Source organism: Nicotiana attenuata, chromosome 8 (assembly GCF_001879085.1).
Source record: "Nicotiana attenuata strain UT chromosome 8, NIATTr2, whole genome shotgun sequence".
NCBI classification, from domain to species: domain Eukaryota; kingdom Viridiplantae; phylum Streptophyta; class Magnoliopsida; order Solanales; family Solanaceae; genus Nicotiana; species Nicotiana attenuata.
The window spans coordinates 40,932,195-40,954,253 of record NC_031996.1 but is presented as its reverse complement, the minus strand read 5'-3'; the positions used below and the strand labels follow the sequence as shown (position 1 = coordinate 40,954,253).

General features: G+C 40.5%; 1 protein-coding gene across 1 annotated transcript; it reads left to right on the top strand.

Moving 5' to 3' along the window:
• LOC109231692 (keratin, type I cytoskeletal 19-like) lies at positions 5,730-7,319 on the top strand. Its single transcript, XM_019397333.1, has 6 exons — positions 5,730-5,734; positions 5,851-5,986; positions 6,201-6,397; positions 6,534-6,675; positions 6,742-7,077; positions 7,125-7,319. The coding sequence occupies exons 1-6, from the start codon at positions 5,730-5,732 to the stop codon at positions 7,317-7,319; spliced, it is 1,011 nt and encodes a 336-aa protein (XP_019252878.1).

Genomic DNA, 22,059 nt, shown 5'->3' with positions numbered 1-22,059 from the left:
ATTTTATACTACTGTTAAGCTAAAAATTGATAATCAATGCTAGCAATGAACAACCCACGTTTGATTGCAAAGCTAGGACTGGTCATAAGCCGGGGACTAACCATCCGTTACTGCAGGCCAGCGTAAGGACCAAATAGGCCCAAAATGAGGCTCGTCTCGGCAACCAGGTTGCTAAAGGGAAAACAATCACAATTGGGCCCAAGCTGGTAGCCCGATACATCCATTTAACATTAATTCCATGATTCGGCATTAAATGTAAAATCAGCTTAACAATTGCTATCACATAGCACTCTAAGAGAACATCACCACCCCAAGAAAGGTCAAAGTTCCATTGAGAAACGATTTGAAAAGCTCATTGATGCATAACCAAGACCCAGCATGCTTTTCTATACAAATAAACGAATGTGTACTGACCAAAACTCCATCCTATTCAATTTTGTTATTTAGCATGAACCATTACTGATTTCAAGCCCAACGTATGAATAAATAACCTACCAACCAAATAGAACCAAAATCATACCCAAAGTTTAAAGCTAATATTTCCAAATAAGACAATCATCAGAACCTTTCCTGCTTTTACCTATATGATCAAACACAACAGTAGGCCTCGTTAATACTTGAAAATCGACAAAAACACTACCATACAGCCTATAGATTAGTCCCTAGTGATATCCATATTTCAATAATGATGAGAGTTCAACTATTACAACTAAAACTCAGCTATACCTTTTTAACAAAAATCCTGAAAATGCATACTAAATCTGCACCTACAGCTTACTCTAACGGCAGTAAAATCCCTGTAACTTCAGTAATAAAAATAAACCAACTCANTGAGCCTCGTGTTTGGACCAGTGTGGCCCGGTGTCGAATTTTTGGATTTTTGGAAGAATGCTAGAAAACTCATTTCTAAGCTATGGGATTATGTTGTTGAGCCCTAATTGATATTATTGAATTAATTATGCCTAGATACCATGGTTTCGAAGTCAGATTGTAGAGGAAAGGCGGTATTGGAGATTGATTGCTATTCTTTGGACCGAGGTAAGTGTTTGATCTAACCTTGGCTTGAGGGAATAGGATTAGAGTGTTATTAATTGCTAAATGTTAAATGATCGAGTACGATGTATAGGCATGGTGACGAGTGTCTATACACCGGTGTCTAGCATGACCGTGGGTCCTTGTTTGCACGTATTTCTGATATTTTCGAGACTCTTCTATGCTAATTGATGAATTCTACATTATGTGAAGAGTTTGAGGATTGGCTATGAATTGTAAATTCTTTAGAGCGTTGGCTCGAACAATAAAAATACTATTGACTAAGAAACGAAAGAAATGGAAAGAGATATGATTAATCCCTTGTCGGGATGGTTTTAGTATATTGATTATCTCCCTTGCCGGGATGTGAAAGTTGTTGTTGTTACTCCCTTGCCGGGATTTAGTTGCTCAATTGTGTTTTCCCTTGCCGGGACATTTCTTATTATCTGTTTATTCCCTCGCCCGTTTGGTTGTGATTGTTGTTTGGGTGAGGAAGAGTAATAATGCACGAAGGGTCATTCCGTGCTATGTTTGATTATATTTGCACGAAGGGTCATTCCGTGCTATGTTTGATTATATTTGCACGAAGGGTCATTCCGTGCCATGTTTTGATTATTTATGCACGAAGGGACATTCCGTGCTCTGATTTGACTATAATTGCACGAAGGATTATTCCGTGCCATGAAATGAGAGTTATGTGAGGAAAAGCACGAAGGGTGATGCCGTGCATTCTATTTGATTGTTTTTGGTGAGAATGAGACTAAAAGCACGAAGGTTGATGCCGTGCAATTGTTGATTCTCCTGTTTTTGTTAATTATTGTCATTGCCCTGTTTCTTACTTAAGTTGATGACTTTATATCCGGTTTGTACTTCCCCATAGCATGCTTCCCTCCCTAGTTAACTGTTTAACTTCGGTATTCTTTCCTTTATTGCATATATATATATATATATATATATATATATATATATATATATATATATTGAACTGCACAGGTTGACTTTGTAGTCGTGTCTAGCCTCGTCACTACTTCGCCGGGGTTAGGCCAGGCACTTGCCAGCACATGGGGTCGGTTGTGCTGATGCTACACTTCTGTGCTTTTTGCACAGATTACGGTACCGGAGCAGCTCTTGGACCACAGCAGTAGTTGATCGGGAGCCCTCTTCAGTCCAGGGACTTACGAGGTAGCCTAGCTGGCGTTCGCAGGCCGAAGTCCCTTTCCATATTTTCTGTTTGTTTTCATTGTACCGAGACAGACATTATGTATTTTTTTTATTTAGACTTGTTTGTAGCACTCTTTAGTGGTTCGTGAGACAGCGACTCCAGTCTTGGGTAGAGAAATATTAAACTTCCGCATTTTGGGTTTTTAGTTATTTATGTTTTAAAAGACTTCCACATTTATTTAAAGACTCGTTATTTTATTATTGTTATGTTGTTATCCGAAAATGTTTAAATGTTTGGCTTGCCTAGCTCCAACAGTAGGCGCCATCACGACTCCCGATGGTGGGAAATCCGGGTCGTGACTAGTTGGTATCAGAGCTCTAGGTTACATAGGTCTCGCTACTCACGGACAAACTTGGTAGAGTCTGAGGGATCGGTACGGAGACGTCTGTATTTATCCCCCGGAGGCTACGGAGTTAGGAAAAACTTCACTTTTGTTCTTTCTTGTCGCGCGATTCTGTTTCTCAAATACTGATTGTCGTTCTACTCTGTTCTTTCGCAGATGGCGAGAACACGTGCTTCCTCTTCTACCGCGCAGCAGCCCGAGCCCCCAGTAGCTGCTCCTACGAGGGGCAGAGGCCGAGGCCGGGGCAGAGCTCAGCCTCGAGCAGCAGTCCCAGAGGTGGAGCCTCATGTTGATTATGATGAGGAGGTTCCAGCCCTAGCAGCTCCGGTGGGCCCAGCTCAGGTCCCAGAGGGGTTCATAGCCACCCCAGTTCTTCAGGACGCTTTAGTCAGATTGGCAGGCTTTATGGAGAGCATTACTAGAGCGGGTTTGCTTCCAGTAGCACCAGCCACTTCTCAGGCTGGAGGAGGGGTTCAGACTCCTGCTACACATACTCTAGAGCAGGTAGCTCCCCAGGCACAGGTTCCAGTGGTTCAGCCAGCTGTGGCAGTTCAGCCGGGTATTGTGACTCAGACCGGCGATGGAGCGGCTATGTCCTCAGATGCTTTGTGGAGGCTTGATAGGTTCTCCAAGCTCTTCACCACCACATTCAGCGGTGCTTCATCAGAGGATCCCCAGGATTTCTTATTCAGCTGCCATGAGATCCTTAGGACCATGGGTATTGTGGAGACCAATGGGGTCGATTTTGCCACCTTCCGGCTTGCAGGATCCGCCAGGACATGGTGGAGGGACTATTGCCTATCTAGACCAGCAGGGTCTCCAGCATTGACATGGGATCAGTTCGCGGAGTTGTTTTTGGAGAAGTTTCTCCCAGTTACTCAGCGGGAGGCACTACGCAGGCAGTTCGAGCGCCTCCAACAGGGCTCCATGACAGTTACACAGTATGAGACTCGATTCATTGATTTGGCACGCCATGATACCGTTATACTCCCCACAGAACGAGAGAGGGTGCGGAGGTTCATTGATGGATTGATTCAGCCGATCCGTCTCCAGATGGCCATGGGAGCTGGTAGTGAGATTTCCTTTCAGGAGGCGGCCAATGCGGCCCTCAGAGTTGAGATGACCCTTGCACGGGGAGGTGTTCAGGTGTCGGATAAGAGGCCTCGCCATTCTGGTAGGTTCAGTGGTACCTCGTCTGGAGGTAGGGATTCTTATGGTAGAGGCCATCCACCGAGACCCTTTCAGTCAGCACTCCAGGTTTCTCATGGTACTCCAGGCGGTGGTGGTTCTCAGCAGCATTATTCTGATCAGCAGCCCATCAGTGCACCTCCACTTCAGAGCTTCCGGGGAGGACATTCCAATTTACAGGGCCAGCAGTCTCAACAACCGAGGGCTTGTTATGGTTATGGTGACCCGAGCCACATTGTCAGATTTTGCCCTCGAGCCTCGGGTAGTTCTCAGCAGCAGGGTCCTCGCCCCATGATTCAGGCACCAGGTGATCTACAGCTTGCCCAGCCAGCTAGAGGCGGGGGTAGAGATCATAGAGGTGGAGGTAGAGACCGTAGAGGTGGAGCTCGGACCGGCAGAGGTAGGGGCCAACCAGTAGCCGATCGTCCCAGAGACATGGATCAGGGAGGTGGGGCCCGGCCCCGGTGTTATGCTTTGCCAGCCAGGCCAGAGGCTGAGTCGTCAGATGCGGTTATTACAGGTACCATTCTGGTCCGTGATAGGGATGCTTTAGTGCTATTTGACCCTGGGTCTACGTATTCATATGTGTCGTCCTATTTTGCACCCTACCTGGCTATGCCTAGTGATGCTTTGGGTATTCCTGTTTAAGTATCTACACCGGTGGGTGATTCTATAGTGGTCGACCGAGTTCATCGTTCTTGTGTGGTAGTGTTTGAGGGTCTTGAGACCCGTGTTGATTTATTGCTCTTAGACATGGTGGATTTCGACGTTATATTAGGGATGGATTGGTTGTCCCCGTATCATGCTATCTTGGATTGTCACGCCAAGACCATGACCTTGGCTTTGCCAGATTTACCCCGATTGGAGTGGAGAGGGACCCCAGGTCATGCCACCCGCAGTGTTATCTCATATGTGAAGGCTCGACGCATGCTCGAGAAGGGGTGTTTAGCTAATCTGGCGTATGTTCGTGATTCCAGCACAGAGGTCCCTTCTATTGATTCTGTCCCTATTGTTCGGGAGTTCCCCAAGGTTTTCCCTTCAGACCTGCCGGTTATGCCGCCCGACAGGGATATTGATTTTTGTATTGACCTGGATCCGGGCACTCAGCCCATTTCCATTCCGCCGTATCGCATGGCCCCGTCGGAGTTGAAGGAGTTGAAGGAGTTAAAGTGTGCTGATGCTACACTTCTGTGCTTTTTGCACAGATTACGGTACCGGAGCAGCTCTTGGACCACAGCAGTAGTTGATCGGAGCCCTCTTCAGTCCAGGGACTTACGAGGCAGCCTATTTGGCGTTCGCAGGCCGAAGTCCCTTTCCATATTTTCTGTTTGTTTTTCATTGTACCGAGACAGACATTATGTATTTTTCTATTCAGACTTGTTTGTAGCACTCTTTAGTGGTTCGTGAGACAGCGACTCTAGTCTTGGGTAGAGAAATGTTAAACTTCCGCATTTTCGGTTTTAAGTTATTTATGTTTTAAAATACTTCTGCATTTATTTAAAGACTCGTTATTTTATTATTGTTATGTTGTTATCCGAAAATGTTTAAATGTTTGGCTTGTCTAGCTCCAACAGTAGGTGCCATCACGACTCCCGATGGTGGGAAATCCGGGTCGTGACAGTTAATAATACTTCGGCGCCGGGCTACTAAGGTGATGTTCTCGAGCATATTTGAGGACGAGGATCGAGGATGGATGGGCCCGTTCCTTTGAGTGAAAACTTCCGACCTAATCCCGGCCGAGAACATGCCATTTCCCTAGAAATGGAATATGAAGCGTAAATACAATCCCACCTATAGCCTCCATTTATCAGTTTCGTTTCCTTTGCTTTTTCTCATCAACATCCCTTTCTATGATGTAGCGATCTCTTGGATGCCCGGTGCAATTCCTAACCTCGAGAGCTAGGTTCGAAACCTGGCTTCGACCTCTTTATATGCTGAGCGCTCATGGCGTGATTTGGCAAGGGACCGATAGGAGGCCAAAAATCATGGTAAGCCCATTTTCACCTATTTGATGATCTTCGCTGAAATGTTTCTTTTCATACTCACTTGATTTCCTTTCGTACAGTCCTCGAAGAAAATGCTGTCATGAGGCCCCCTTGGGGGAGGAAGAGGTGTCGCCCTCGGCTCCGACACCGGTGAAGGATAAGAAGAGAAAAAGGGTCTCGACCTCCGAGGACCCAAAGCCCAAGAAAAGAAGGCTCGTAAGTCGAAGAAAGACACTGTCATCCTGTTTGCGGAGGTAGTTCAGTGTCTAAGAGAGGAAGAAGAAGAAAACGAGGACGACGGATCCGTGCTGATGGACCGAGTGAAAAGGAACACCGAGGCCCCAAAGGCTTCTAAGTCGGTGAGGTTTGGAGAATTGGACATACCAAGGAGGATCTTGGGCGAATCTTCTTCGAGTTTCACATTGACCAGCCAGTTCCCAACCCCAGTGTCGATCCCGAATGCAAACGGACCATCATTATTACGGTCCCAGAGGATGCACGAGTTTTTGTCGCCCTCGCAGGGGTGGCCGGTTGCCTTCAAGATCTGGTAACTGAGGAGGATCAAGCTCTGATGAACGAGGTGGGAGCACCATGCCTCTTCAACGAAGCCCAGCAAGCTTTGATAAGGTAAACCCTAACTTTTTCTGTTGACGCCGGTCTTTATACTTGTGTTTTTCTCTCCTTGGCTAATTCTTTCCCTTCTATTTGTGTAGGCCTCGGTACTTCATCATGAGGCTTTCTTCAAGTCTTGAAAAGAGTTGAGCCGATATGAAGCTGAAATTCGAGGGCTTACCAAGGAGGAAAATGCTCTCAAGCTTCATGGTGAGAAAAAAGAAAAAGAGATCAAAGGTCTCCGAGCTGAGTTTGCCGTGGCCCAGAAAGAACAAAGGGAACTGACCGAGCAGGTAAATAAAGTCTTAGACGCTTATGTCCTCAATTTGGGAGTGATGGCTAATGATTCGATCTCACAGGTCCAGCAACTGCATGAAATGATAGTGCAACTCCGAGGAGAGGTAGATAAGGTGAAGGCGGAGACTTCAATGTGGAAGCAAAAGATGGATCGCCTTGCCTCGGAGAAAGAGGCAGCTCGAGCTCAGTTATCCTCAACCGAAAGACAACTCCAAGGCATGAAAGAGAAGAGCTTGGAACAAGCCAAGAAAATTGAGGAGCTACATGCTCGGTTGGACACGGAGATTACATCGGCGAAATCTGAGGTTGAGACGGTTAAGGTCGATGCTGAGGCGACCGCGGTTGTCTACCTATCTGAAGCCGAGGCCGCTCAAGCTCGAGCAAAAGAAGTTTCCGATGTGCTCAGGCTCGAGCATACTGGGTTGTCGAACATGCCAAATTCCAGTCTCTAAGAGAGACTCTTGAGGAGATTTATGCTCGTGGGTTTATCCTTGCTATCGAGATCGAGAATGCGAAAGAGCTTGAGGTTGAAGCCAAAGCGTTGCTCTCTTCTGATGATGATGATGATTCTAGGAGCGTGAGTGGATCCGAGAGCGGAGGAGATCCCAATGGCAAGGATGTAGCTCCCGAGGAAAATTAGGCACTTAGGCTTTTTCTTTTTTGAATTTTTGTGTAGGTACCTGATCGGTCCTTGTAAATATTTTCATATATATAAAATATCTCTTTGCTTTCTGACTTGTCTTTATTTCATTTTCTGCCGTGTGAAAATTCTGTTTCGTCCATGCCTTGTTCATGAGTACAAAGCTTAGGCAATTTGGTTGAAATCGGTCTTTGTAATCTAGTGTGTACTTGCTCGAACTCGAAGTAGGATGACCCTTAGGTTTTAGTTGAGTGAGGATGACTTCTCAAACTCAAAAAATATAATGGCCCTTGGGCTCTTGAATTTGGCCGATATGGCCTTAAAAAGAATAGCCTTTCTCCCTTTTTGGCTTAAAAAGTTAATCATATAAAAATTTGTTATGCCTTAGCATGAGATAAACTTGTACCTATTAGGGTTTTCGAGGGTTAGTGCTATCGAAACCCTTTGCTTTGTTACGCCTTATCGTGAAATAAGCTTGTTCAGTAGTTCGAACAATTCGGTACCCCTTAGGGTTTTCGAGTGTTGATATGATCGAAACCCTTTGTAAATGTATCGAGGGTAGCCCTTTAAACAGGTTTTATGGAAATATTTGAAGGCCTATTTTATTATGGAATTCGGACGTCTCCGAGCCATGTTGGTTTGGCTGTAGCCTTTGACTTGGGATTTGCCTCTTGGGCTTGTTTCCCGGTTATGCTTCAAACTTGTTCGAAGTGTCAGTCCTCGAGTGGGTTGTCGTGGCCTATAAAAATGAGGCTTTCCTTTTTAAGGTCTTATGATCTCGAGATTTTAGTAGTTTGATTACATCGATTTTTCGGACGGTAGTCCCCGAGTACGGGGTAAGTTGTTTGAACTTCAGTTGTGATCGGCCTTTAAGCCTGTTTCCACAACAGACCAAAAGTAACAAATTGTAAAGTTAAATTTTCTCTAAGGCATGAAATATTTGGCAAGGAAAAATACTTCTCTCAATAGATTATATGTGCGTACATATTTGTCTTTAGGGCTCGAGTAATCTACATGGACACGGCTTGTTTGACCATTTGGCCCTTACAAAGTTTTACCTATCGAGACCTTGTTGACATGAAGTACCTTCCTTGTAACAAAGTTAATATTCGAGGGTGATGCCCCCTAGTATTCAAGTTTGATTGTAAAGAAGCCTTGGATACTGTTGGGTTGCTCTAAGTTAGCACGAACAATAGTTGCCTCATTAAAAACCTCGCCGGGAAAACTCATTTGGGACAAAAACCGGTCTAAGGGAAAAAGAGTGCAATGTGTGCTTTCAGACCTAAGGACTTTGTGATGAAGGATCCTTCGATATCTTCGGTCGAACGCCTTCAATTAGTTAGTATAAAATATAAATGAAAATGGTGAAGGTCTTACCTTAGCAGTAATATCATTTGAGGAGTGGTATGTTCCAATTGTTTTGTAGTTGCTCGCCGTCCATCGTGCCAAGTTTGTAGGATCCTTTTCTGACGATATTGAGGACCTGATACAGTCCTTCCCAGTTCGGGCCAAGTTTTCTTTCATTTGGGTCTCGAGTAATAATGGTGAGATTTCTCAGAACTAAGTCCCCGATTTTAAAGTGTCGTAGATTGGCTCTTCGGTTGTAATACCTTTCGATCTGCTGTTTCTGCGCGGCCATTCGAACGAATGCAGCTTCCCGTCTTTCATCTAGAAATTCGAGGCTCGTATTCATAACCTCGTGGTTTGACTCTTCCGTTTCAGACTGAAACCTGAAGATAGGTTCTCCGACTTCGACCGGGATCAAAGCTTCGACACCGTAGACTAAAGAGAATGGTGTTGCCCCCGTACATGATTTCGACGTTGGTCGATACGCCCAAAGGACGTCGGGTAATATTTCCCTCCATTTTACTTTAGCTTCTTTCAATCTTTTGTTTAAATTTTGGACAATGGTCTTGTTTGTTGATTCGGCATGTCCGTTCCCACTAGGATGATACGGCGTTGATAAGATCCTTTTTATTTTGTGGCCTTCGAAAAACTTTATCACTTTGTTGCCGACGAATTGCTTTCCATTGTCGTATACGATTTCGGCAGGCATTCCGAATCGACATATAATGTGGTCCCAGATGAAGTCTATGACTTCTTTTTCTCTGACTTTTTGGAAGGCCCGTGCTTCAACCCATTTAGAGAAATACTCAGTCATATACAAAATGAATTTAGCTTTACCTGGGGCCGATGGTAGAGGACCAACGATATCCATCCCTTATTTCATGAACGACTATGGGGATAGGACTGAGTGGAGTTTATCTCTGGGTTGGTGGATCATCGGCGCATACCTTTAACATTTGTCGCACTTTCGAACAAATTCTGTAGTGTCTTTTCCATATAGACTCAATTGTATCCCGTTCTGATGACTTTGTGTACCAATAACTCAGCACCAGAATGATTTTCGCAAGTGCCCTCATGAATTTTCCATAGAATATAGTCGGTGTCTCCTGGACCCGAACATTTCACCAACGGTCCATCGAACGTTCTTCTATACAGTGTTCCATCCTCGGCCAATGTGAACCGTGCGGCCTTCGCGCATAGGGTCCTCGATTATTTAGGATCCGATGGAAGCTTCCCATTCTTTAGGTATTCGATGTACTTATTCCTCCAATCCCAGGTTAAACTTGTGGAGTTTATTTCGGCATGTCCTTCTTCGATTACTGACCTTGAAAATTGTACGATAGTCCCTGAGCTAAGTTCATCATCTTTGATCGACGACCACAAATTTTCAAGGGCATCGGCCTCGCTATGTTATTCTCGAGGTACGTTTTGTGGTGTCCATTCTTTGAACCGATGTAAAAACACTTGTAGTTTGACTAAGTACCTCTGCATTCGATCTTCTCGAACCTCAAAAGTTCTGTTGACTTGATTTACCACAAGTTGGGAGTCGCACTTGGCTTCGATGACCTCCGCACCCCTTCGCGTTCGAAGCGCAGTCTGTGAAGAGGGTCCAAACCCCCGATGATGTACCCAATTTTAATAATAGCTCTTTTTTGACCTCGGGTACGAGGGCTAGCGTGAATTCGGCCACGAAGTCTGCCGAGATTTGAGACTTGATGGCCGTTCGGGGTTGATACTTGATATCGTACCCACTGATCTCGACGGCCCATTTGGCCAATCGACCCGAGAGTTCAGGCTTGTGCAAATAGTTACGAAGGGGGTAGGTGGTTATAACACAAATTGGGTGACATTGAAAACATGGTTTTAATTTCCCAGAGGCTCTTATTAAAGCAAGCTCTAATTTTTCTAAGTGTGGGTATCGGGTCTCGGCTTCACCTAGAGTCCGACTAACATAATCAATAGGAAATTGACGTACCTTGCTCTTCTCAAACTAAGACCCCACTTACCGCTATCTCTGAGACTACTAAGTATAAGTGGGGTGTGAAGCAATGGCGGGCTCGACAATATCGTTTGAGTTCCTCCAAGGCCTGTTGACATTCTGGGGTCCATGCGATACTGCTCTTTTTCTTAGGCAGTGAGAAGAACCGGTGGCTCCTATCTGAGGATCTCGAAATAAATCGACCCAGGGCGGCTATGCGTCCTGTTAACCTTTGTACAACCTTGACACTATCAACAGCTCCATTGTCTTCGATTGCCTTGATTTTATCGGGGTTGATTTCGATTCCCCGATTTGATACAATAAAGCCATGGAACTTGCCCGAACCGACCTCGAATGCGCATTTCTCCGGGTTGAGCTCCATGTTTATTTTCGCAGTATGTCGATCGTCTCCTACAAATGTTTCAAATGGTCCTCTGCTCGCAGGGACTTAACTAGCATATCATCAATATAAACCACCATTGATTTACCTATTTGTTCTTCGAACATTTGATTTACTAGGCGTTGATAAGTAGCACCAGCATTTTTTAGTCCGAACGGTATAACACTATAACAATAGGTGCCGTATTTAGTGATAAACGAAGTCTTTTCCTGATCCCCCGGGTTTATTTGTATTTGATTGTATCCGTAGTAGGCATCGAGAAAACTAAGGATCTCGTGGATGGCCGTGGCATCGATCATGCAATTGATATTCGGCAAAGGAAAAGAATCTTTAGGGCATGCCTTGTTTAAATCCTTATAGTCTACGCACAGTCTAAGTTTATTTCCCTTTATAGGGACTACAACTACATTTGCTAACCATTTAGGACATTTTACCTCCCGAATGGATCATATATTGAGAAGTTTTGTTACCTCGTCCTTAATGAATGCATGTTTTACCTTGGATTGAGGTCTTCTCTTTTGTTTCACCGGGCAAAACTTCGAGTCCAAACTCAGTCGAAGCGTCGATCAAAATAATCAATGTTATTTAAAAGGAATTGATGAGTTTTTTCCTGAGCTCTGGAGTTAACCCCGTGCCCAGGTATACCTTTCAATCAGGCAGATGCTCGATCAGTATGATTTGTTCCAGCTCTTTGATCGTCGACTTCATTTCATCGGAATCATCGGGGATTATGAAGGTTCGAGGTATCATGTAATCATCATCCTCAAAAATTTCCTGCTTCTTCGATCGGGCCGAGGCCGGTGACTGTGGTTGCTATTTGACTTCTTGCTTTCCCTTCGACTCCGATCCCTTTGTTGATGACAACGCCGATACTAGTATTACCTCATCAATTGAAAATATTTCTTTGGCGGCGGGTTGTTCACCGTACACCGGTTTCATTCCCTGTGATGTTGGGAATTTCAAGACTTGATGAAGCGTCAAGGGTACTGCTTTCATATTATGAATCCGAGGCCTTCCAAGCAGTGCGTTGTACCTCATGTCGCCTTCCATCACGTGGAACTTTGTTTGTTGGATGGTCCCGACCACATTTACTGGCGGAATGATTTCCCCTTTGGTGGTTTCACTTTCCAGGTTGAAGTCGTTAAGTACCCAAGCTGCGGGCACCATTTGATCTTGGAGGCCGAGTTGCTCTACGACCCTTGATCGAATAATATTCGCCGAGCTACCTGGATCAATCAAAACACGTTTAACTTGAATTTTACACGTTTAACTTGTAAGGGTCTGGGCCACCTAGTATCCTTAATACGACCAATGGCTGATACAATACCTGATGCATCGATGCTGAAGTTGTATTATGAGAGTCGAGGTGCCTCTTTGGACCCGGCATCCTTATCGAAACCACTTTTGCTCATAAGCCCCCAGGAACTCTGTCCCCGATTGTTCCTTCTATCATTCCGTATGGGGTTGCGTCCAGGACCGTTATTTCTCTGATCTCCACTGTATGGCTGGTATCTATCTCTGTTCGATCGTGGTTCCCGATCGACGTCCCTTTTAACTCTGTCCACGAGCCTATTGGGATAAACAGAACCAATTTGAGTTTCAGCTGATCATCTTCGACTGATACCGATTATGTACGTCGGCCCAAGTGACAGTTGGATATTCGATCAAATTTTGCTTTAAAAATTGTGGAGCTATGGAGCTCCGAGTGTTGATACCTTGTGTAAAAGCTTGAACAGCCCAGTCGTTGGTGATTGGAGATAAATCAATTCTTTCCGTTTGGAACCGAGATACGAATTCCCTGAGCATTTCGTTATCTTTCTGTCTTACCTTGAAGATGCATGATTTTTGTTGCAACTTTAATGGCTCCGGCGTGGGCTTTCAGAAAAGAATCTGCGAGCATAGCAAACGAATCAATAGATTTGGGTGGTAAGTTATGATACCATATCATGGCACCCTTCGATAAAGTTTCTCCAAATTTCTTCAATAGAACGGATTCAATCTCATCATCTTCTAAGTCATTCCCCTTTTTTGCGCATGTGTAAGAAGTGCCGTGCTCATTAGGGTCGGTGGTCCCATTTTATTTGGGGATTTCTGGCATACGGAATTTCTAAAGAATGGGATTCAGAGCCATACTTGAAGGTAAAGGCTTCTGCACGAACTTCTTCGAATCCAAACCCTTTAGAATCGGGGGTGCCCCCTGTATTTGGTCAACCCGTGAATTGTACGTTTCTACCATTTTGTCATTATCCTCGATTTTCTTTTCACTTGATCGATCCGCTTAGTGAGCTCCTCGAGCATCTTCATAATGGCTGGGTCAATCCCCGATTCATTGGCGTTCGATTTCTCCGGTACAGGTTCGATTCTATGAACAACTTCTTGTGATGTTTCGAGCTCTATTCTGCTTGGTGCTCGATTCTAATTTTGAAGTTGCATTATCGCAGCTTGTTGAGTCTGCAACATTTCGAATATCATTTGAAGGCTAATTCCGCCTTCTTCACCGCGCTGTGCGTTTTCATCGGCTGCTCGGGCATCTCTGCGGACACTATTTTCATGGTCGACGCCCAAATTCCCATTAATGGCAATATGAGTGCTGACATCGACTGGGTCTACAGCCGGTGGTCCATTGGGGTTGACTGGAGGTACTCCGTTTCCCGGGGCGACTATGTTTTCGTTTTCGCGATGAAGACCAAGGCCGTTGTCTGTGTGAGTGGGTGCTACTTGAGAGTTTGACATGTTGATTCCTGAAATCAAAGACACTTACGAGAACAAGCGTAAAGAAGTGTGTGTTTTGGGAATTAATACCAGACAATCACTATTATCCTTAACCCCACAATGGACGACAAACTGTTTACCCTTAAAATTGGATAACAATTAAACTTATAATGTGGTTTTAAGGACACGTAATTTCACCTAATACCAAATGATAAACGTAAAGACTAGTAATAGAAATCAACAATAGGATAAAGCATACTAGTGTTTGAATGAAATTCAGCCCTCGAGCTTGAATACCCTCGAACTGTTTTGTGCAAGAACAATTAAAATATAACGCTGATAAACAAGTATATGAACTAAAGAAAAGGCGTTATATTGCTTTGATATCTCAGAGTATAAGGTGTTTACAAAATGATTAGAACCCTCTTTATATAGTAGATGAGTCCTATCTATGGTAAAATTCTAATTACGGAAGTAAATCCCATGATTAGCCTAAACAATCGCCCTTGATTTGATCTGTTCCGGGATTTCCGCCGTGATCTTCGATCGGTCACGGATATCTCGCTTTTCCGTTATTGCGCTTTGCTCGAAGTCTGCCATATTTAATCTCGATCGCTTCTGGCCTCGATCTCGACAGGTACCTCTATTCTCGAACTCGATATCTTGTCTTCGTGCTCTGGTCCGATCCACTACGAAGATGACCTTCGATGCAATTCCCTGGTTTCGATCAAATAGTTCCCGATTTTAACCATATACAATTTACTCCGTAAAAAGAAGGTTCCAACTTTGAAGATTTCAAAAATCATAGAACATTAAGAAAATATTATGCTGTGTCATTACATTATCCCCCGATAATGACCGTATAAAAAAGATTTAAGTTTTTCCTTGTTAGGTTAGTAATAACCCCTATGGTCAAAAGTATTAGCACGTGAAGACGTTAGTCCACTTAATTTATTATACCAAAAAATACATCATCAGAATATTCTATTGAGTCTTTGGGTTCCAGTTGTATGGAATTGCAAAGTGGTAACCACAAGATCACTATCATAAGTCTTTCCTCTAAAGAGTTTTATGGCTAAGAAAACGTACTAAATTGGCAAAGGTACAAAAAATATTTGTCTTGGCTTCCAAGAATAGCTAGAAGACGGTTTAGCAAACGAACTTATTGATGATTTAATTGGCTAAGTATTGGTGACATGATTAAAGTAACTCTTTCTGTTAACAAGTTCTAATTGTGAATTTGGAAAGGGCCTTAAGTAACCCATCTTTGTCGTAATTGTCTCGCTTACTTGTCATTGGAAGTTTCAGACATTTTTATGCCATTTATTCCGAGGGTTTGCTGAATTCCATTAGTCAATAAATAGGTAAAAATAATTTTTTTTTCTAAATATGTTAATTATTGAATATTCTTATCACAAGGAAAACATCCAGTGTACTGATAGATGTCGTTTTTAGAATTGTTTTAGGATCACAACTCATAAGTTTGAATCTCAGGTGTGGAGTTTTTGCATTTTTTTTAATCCCCTAATTGTTAGAGTTCCTGGCACCGCCACTAATGTCGTGCTTGCTTGTTACTAGTAATTGATAATAAGTTATTGTACTATATCAATTATTACCGAAGTAGAATATTATGCATGTTGGTGAATATATTACACTAATTGTAGCCTGTTTGACCAATTTTTTTTATTTTTTTTTTATTTTTTGCCAAAAGTGTTGTTTCTTCCAAGTTAAAGTGTTTGGCCAAAAGTACTTTTGAAAGAATACACTTAGAAGTATTTTTTAAAAGTTTAGCCAAATGCTTATTGCTATTTAAAAGTGCTTTCAAATTGATTAATCAAACACAAACTACTTGTCACCAAAAATATTTTTTTGTGCTTTTCAAAATAAGCCTATTTTAGAAGTTGCAGTATGTGATACGACACTGAAATTAATTTGCAACTGGAAACTTTCACAACATGGGAAGTATTTCCTCTACAATAAATCGACAGTAGTACATTATAACTAAAGAAACCAAGCAAGAAAGAGACAGCATATGGAAGCTTAAATCAATAATCACAACAACTGTCTCAGCTATAATATTGTAAAAGTTTGTTGAAGGAAAAGAAAAGACATCAACAACCTAACCATTTAACTGTCTCATATCTTATTGATTAATAAGTTTTTGGTGAAATTGAAAATTATTTGTTTACAATGTGACCTAACACAATGTTGCTTGAGAAAAGAAGGGATCAGTGACTAAAATTCAAGAAAATTGGGGTGCGGATATGTAAAATAATGCCATCTAAATGTCATAAATCAGTTTTTATATGTGAAGCAGTAATATTACTCAATTACATGCTCATATATTCGAAATATTGCGTATAAAGAGAAAAATAGTCCGTTCATACTAGGAGTTATTTTCTCATTTTATAAAAATAGTGATGTTCGAATTAGTTTGCGCGCATCGTAATTATATTTTAGTTGTGCATAGATTTTCACATTTATCTCTGGGAGGCTATTATATCAATAGCTATGGAAATCAATGACTAATAATCAACTATTAATGTCCGAATTAATTCTATGAAAAAAAGAAGTTTAAATCACGTGGGTATATAGCATATTAATTACTATAAACATCCCATTTCAATTTGCACTCTAGGAATTAATGGAAAAAATTAGAGGGCAGGAGCTTTTTCGAGTAGGTTTTTTTATGGCTCAATTAATTGACTATTCTCATATAAAATAATGCATGTGTAATTCGTGGTGAAACCAATGCCTTCCGTTTCAGGGGAGTTGTCACCTTCCAAAGATTCTAATATAATTTTGCTTAAAAATTCATAGACCAACTGTTGTATCTATAACTTCTCCTTTTTTCTTCATTTGAAAGGAGGAATTAAAGATTAGTGAATTAAGCTATTTGCAATACGTAAAATAATCCATGGGAAATAGTTATAAAAACTGCCCACTATGCTAAGAATTAACGACACTTTAAATTATATGCATCGTCAATATAATTCTTTTTTACACTATTAGTGCAATTTAATCGGCTATAACAAGTTATTACCAGTGTTCTAAAAGGATAGGGCGTGAGGCGGGGCGTTGTACTTAATACGGAGCGAAGCAAAAGCCTCGAGACATGGGACGTAAGCCCACATATTTATAAAAGATGCATTAAAAGTTCAAGAAAACTAAAAAGAATTAAAGAAACTCATATAAAATAAAATATTTAGCATATTTTACAAGTATAAATAATAATATACGGTTAAAGTTACTATGAATATAAATTAACTCCAGCCTCTTAACTTTCAAAAATTAAAAATTATAATTTCTTCAAAAATATTATCAAACAGCATATTTTACCTCTTTAAAAGTAAATACACAATAAATTTTTTAATACTGTAATTTAAAATATCACTCCTTCATGAGTAAACATAAAATTATTTTTAAATAGTAAAATAAAAAATTTATGAGTATTTTGAGAGATATTGAACTAAGACATGAAGATCTATCAAGTAAGGATATAAATTTTGGTTATCTATTTTTAGAAGAGATATTCAAGATATTCACCCTCACGATGTTCTCAATTAGTAAGTATATATGCAATAATATATTTCGTTATTTGAGTTATTCACAATTTTCATATTTCTATAGATAAAAAGAACTTTAATCATTCATTTGTTAAAGAATTTTGAGAGTTAACAGTGCAAATTAGTGAATTCAACACATGATTTGTACAGGAACTGTTGGGCGAGTCCCGAGCCTTGAGCGTTAGGCGTGTTTAGGTCGCACCATCGGGCGCTTGGGGGCGTAAGCCTTAGAGAACTAAGCCCCACACATAATTCACAAGGCATTTTGATATTGCCCTGCCCCGGAGCGAGCCGCGATGCGAGTCCCATAAAAGCCTTTTAAAACGGTGGTTATTACTCTCTTTTTCTGCAATTTTATTCTTTACACTCAAGAAAGAAACCTTAATTCTAACGCAATCAAATAGCTAATTAATTTTATTATGAAACTACGAAGTAGTATCTTTCTGAACTAGACATCAAATTAAGTGTTGGTCCAAAAGTATATTTCTCAGTGTTTTTTTTTTCTTTTTTGATTTTGCCTATCAAAATAATGCAAATAAAGAGAAATATAGCCAAGTTGCTTCAGTATATATAGTAGCTGAGCATAGGACTCTCGTTCTTATTACGTTGAGGCTTTTATCATCAGTTCTGAAAATTTATGAATAATAAATGATGGTCTGTATCAGTTCCTTGAGCAAGTTAATTCACGTGGGAAGGAAATCCACACAATAATAATTACTATAAGCATAGGATTTTAATTTGCAGCTCTAAGAATTAATTGAAAAAATTAATAGAGTAGGAGCTAAGCTCCATTTTCATTTTTGTGGTAGGTTAATTTATGGCTGAATTAATTCACTCTTGTCTTAATGCATGTGTAGTTCGTGGAGAAGCCAAAGCCATTCGTTTTAAGAAATTGTACCTTCCAAAAACTATACAATATATTTGCTTAACTTACTTGGCAATAACAAATCTTTCAAAATTAAGATTTTTAGTTATATTTCCAGTGTAAATTTGTTTTTCACCATCAATGTAATTTAGCTGATGATAATAATTTATTGTTTTATTTTCCAGATTATCGTATCAAGTTATATAAGAAGAGTTACATACTGATATAGGTTAAGTTGCCTTAAAAATCCTTGGTAGGGAACGCTTCCCCTTAAATGGGGCCCTACGCGGCGCGAATCCGGATATAATCGGGCTCCAATGCGGGTACCGGTTATCGGGTGAGAAACCTAAAAAAAAAAAAAGTTGCCTCTAGCTCTAACACCGAGGACGTATTTGAAAAATGATACTAAGTAACATGTTGAAGTTAACTAACTTGTAACAGCCTAATCCACTAGTGATATTGTCCGCTTTGGGCCTAGACCTGCATGGTTTTTGTGAAAATAGCACGGGTTAGCCAGTTTTCGAACTGGTAATTGAAAAATAGCCAGCATTTGCAAAGTTATAGAAAAATAGCCACTATTTTGCTGCAACACGTAATGTTCTAGCATAACATACTGGAAATTGGTGCACCTGTGTATGAACTTCCAGCATATTATGCTAGAACTCTAACATACGGAAAGTTCCAGCATAATATACTGGAGATTAGAGCACATGTGTATGAACTTCCAGCATATTATGCTAGACCAATATATTAGTAAAAATAGCACGGGCTAGCCAGTTTTTGAACTGGTCATTCAAAAATAGCCAGCATTTGCAAAGTCATTGAAAAATAGTCACTATTTTGCTGCAACACGAAAAGTTCCAGCATAATATACTGGAGATCGGTGCACCTGTGTATGAACTTCCAGCATATTATGCTGGAACTCCAACACGCGGAAAGTTCCAGTATAATATACTTGAGATTGGAGCACCTGTGTATGAACTTCCAGCATATTATGCTGGACCGATATATTATACTGGAGCACAAGTATACTGGAACTCTAGTATATTATACTGGAATTCCAACATAGGCATACTGAAACTCCACTATATTATACTGGAGTTGCAGTATATTATACTGGAGTATTTTTCGGATTTGAACAGTATTTTCATTCAGATTTATCTTTACATGAAAAGTGGCTAAATTTCGATTACTTTTGAAACTGTAGCTATTTTTGAATGACCACTTGTAAATCTGGATATTTTTGAATTTCATCCACGATTTTTGGGGTTCGAGGTGACAAAAAATGCAAATCTATACAAACCTAGGCCCAAAGCGAACAATACATGCCACAAGATTGGGTCGTGACAAAACTACAGTAATCGTTAACTAAAATATTTTAGAACACTAACAATAAAAAAATTAAATTCTATATCTAAAAATGAAACACGTGATTACAACATGGAACTATGAGATCTACTAAAGAAAATGGTTTCGCCATGGGGCTAAAAAAAAATAGATATGGTAGGTGGTAGCACATGTTAAGATTTAGATGTCCCCAAATTCAAGAAAATAAGGTTAATTTCAATGTTCTGTCAAGAAGTTGAGCCCCTCACATTTCTTGAAGAAAATATTTAGAAAATAAGACTAAAAAATTATAGGACAAAATGAGGAAATCAGTATGGTTAGATTGATATGTTGATTTTATATAGTTGTAGAATAAATAATTTTCAAAAAATCTTGGAGATGTGATGTTCCAATCTTTAGTGGGGTACCATTTTTCTAAGTGAAACTTCCTACCAAATAGGTTGATATCTGCTCATTTACAATTGTGTGTAGCTTCATCGCAATTGAGAAATTTCCGAAATGATGCTTCAGTGCCTTACTGGTTACACTTTCTTTGAATGCACAGAGTTTGGTGTAGGCAAATTTTTTTTTATTGAATTTAAATTCATAAGAAATTTGAATTTAATCTCAAATTAAATATATTTTGAATTCAAATAAATATTATGGGCTAATATAATTGGATTATATATAAACCCAATATATATGGATTGAATAAATAAGTCATAATCCATTGGGCTAGCCCATTTGATTGGGCTAAAGTGATGAGCCCACTTCATTAAGCCCAAGATGTCATCTTCCTAGAGGCCCAGTTTGGTGTCACGTGTCAAATGACGTGGCACACCAAGTCAAGCGGAAGAGCCAATAGGATCATGCCACGTGTCAAAATGACAAGGCATGCCAAGTCACATTAAAAAGCTAATGAAATCGCGCCACGTGTGCAAGTGACATGTTCTGACCAATCAAATGCGACCCTGTCACACTTCAATTTGATTGGTCCGAAAGAGTTTGTTCTTATCATAACTTCTCCTTCCACAACTATAAATAGGGTCTTCATAACCCAGAAAAGACACCAGAAGTTATAACAAGAAGCAAGAAAGAGCTCGTGGATCAAACACTGCAAATTCTTCCACAAGTTTCAAGCTTCAAGCAACCAAGTCCAAGTTCAAGCAATAAAGCTCAAGAACGAAGAACGAATCAAGATCAAGCTCAAGAACGAAGAACGAATCAAGCTCAAGCTCAAAGGCCATTGAATTTATTTACTATTGGAAAGAAGAATCAGAGGATTCATAGAGATTGTAACACTCAAATATTCGAAATAAAATACTACGATTGTTGTAATATTTTTCGGCCTAATTTTATTTTCTCGACACAAATTTATTGTCTACATTTGGATCTTCTAAACCTTTACTCCCTCCGTTTCAATTTAGATGACACACTTTCTTTATTAGTCCGTTTAAAAAAATGACACATTTCGATAATTGAAAATAACTCAACTTTAAACTTTTTATTTTACCCATTTTAGCCTTAATGGGAAGTTTTTATAACCACACAAATGTCATGGCCCTGCAAAGCTTTTACCCCTTAAGCTTTTAAGACCACAAGTTTCAAAAATCTCTCTCTTTTCTCTTAAACTATGTGCCGTGTCAAACTATCTCATCTAAATTGAAACGGAGGGAGTATCTATTAAAATTCTAAAATATTCAAAATGAAAGTAAAAAATAAAGATGTAGACGCAGCCATTAATACTTGCATTATGATAGACGGTCTACATTGCACCCCTTGGAGCGCGACCCTGCGTGAATATGGAATATTTTGTGCACCGAGTTGCCCTTTTTTAAAATAAAATATAAATATAAATATAAATTGCACACTGCACGAATCCCTTGATCACTGGTATAAGGTTTTTTTTTTTTTTCCTTGTATCGTTCCAATTTTATCGAAAGTCCTGAAGTAACTGTCAACAAGAGGTTTGGTTTAACAAGAAAAACTTCTCTTTTTGTCTCTTTTCAGAAGAAGATTTCAAAAACTATACTTAAGGGGTCCTGCAATTATATTCCTTTTCTTTGGTCACAAGGCAGCTAGATATCAAAACCCCATTTTAGATCAACGAGAGGGCAGCCCAAAGTTGAAAACTTAACCAATTTTGAGCCTTACTATTCAGGTATAATAATGGGGGGAAGTGGATTTTCTTGCTGCAACAATAAATTAGAACAGTAAATGCTAGCAAAAATTGGTTGTCCCTTTTAGATTTCTTGTTAGGTATTTTGCAGTTCACTGTCTTCTTAGCTTTCCAGTGAGTTAGAAACAGTGAATTTGTTAGTTATACTTCTACTTATTCCTTCCTTGCTAGACTGCTATTTTTAGCTGAAATTGGGCAGTCTCATTTATTCCAATGACACATCATTGAATTCTCATTCTCACTTTGACTTCTCCGCACATAGGGCTCTGTCATGTGTGTTCATTATGTCCCTTGCTTAGCTTGTGCCAGCTGCCTAACGGCAAAAACTTATTCGTACGGACCAGCCCAATAAATACATGACAGCCGA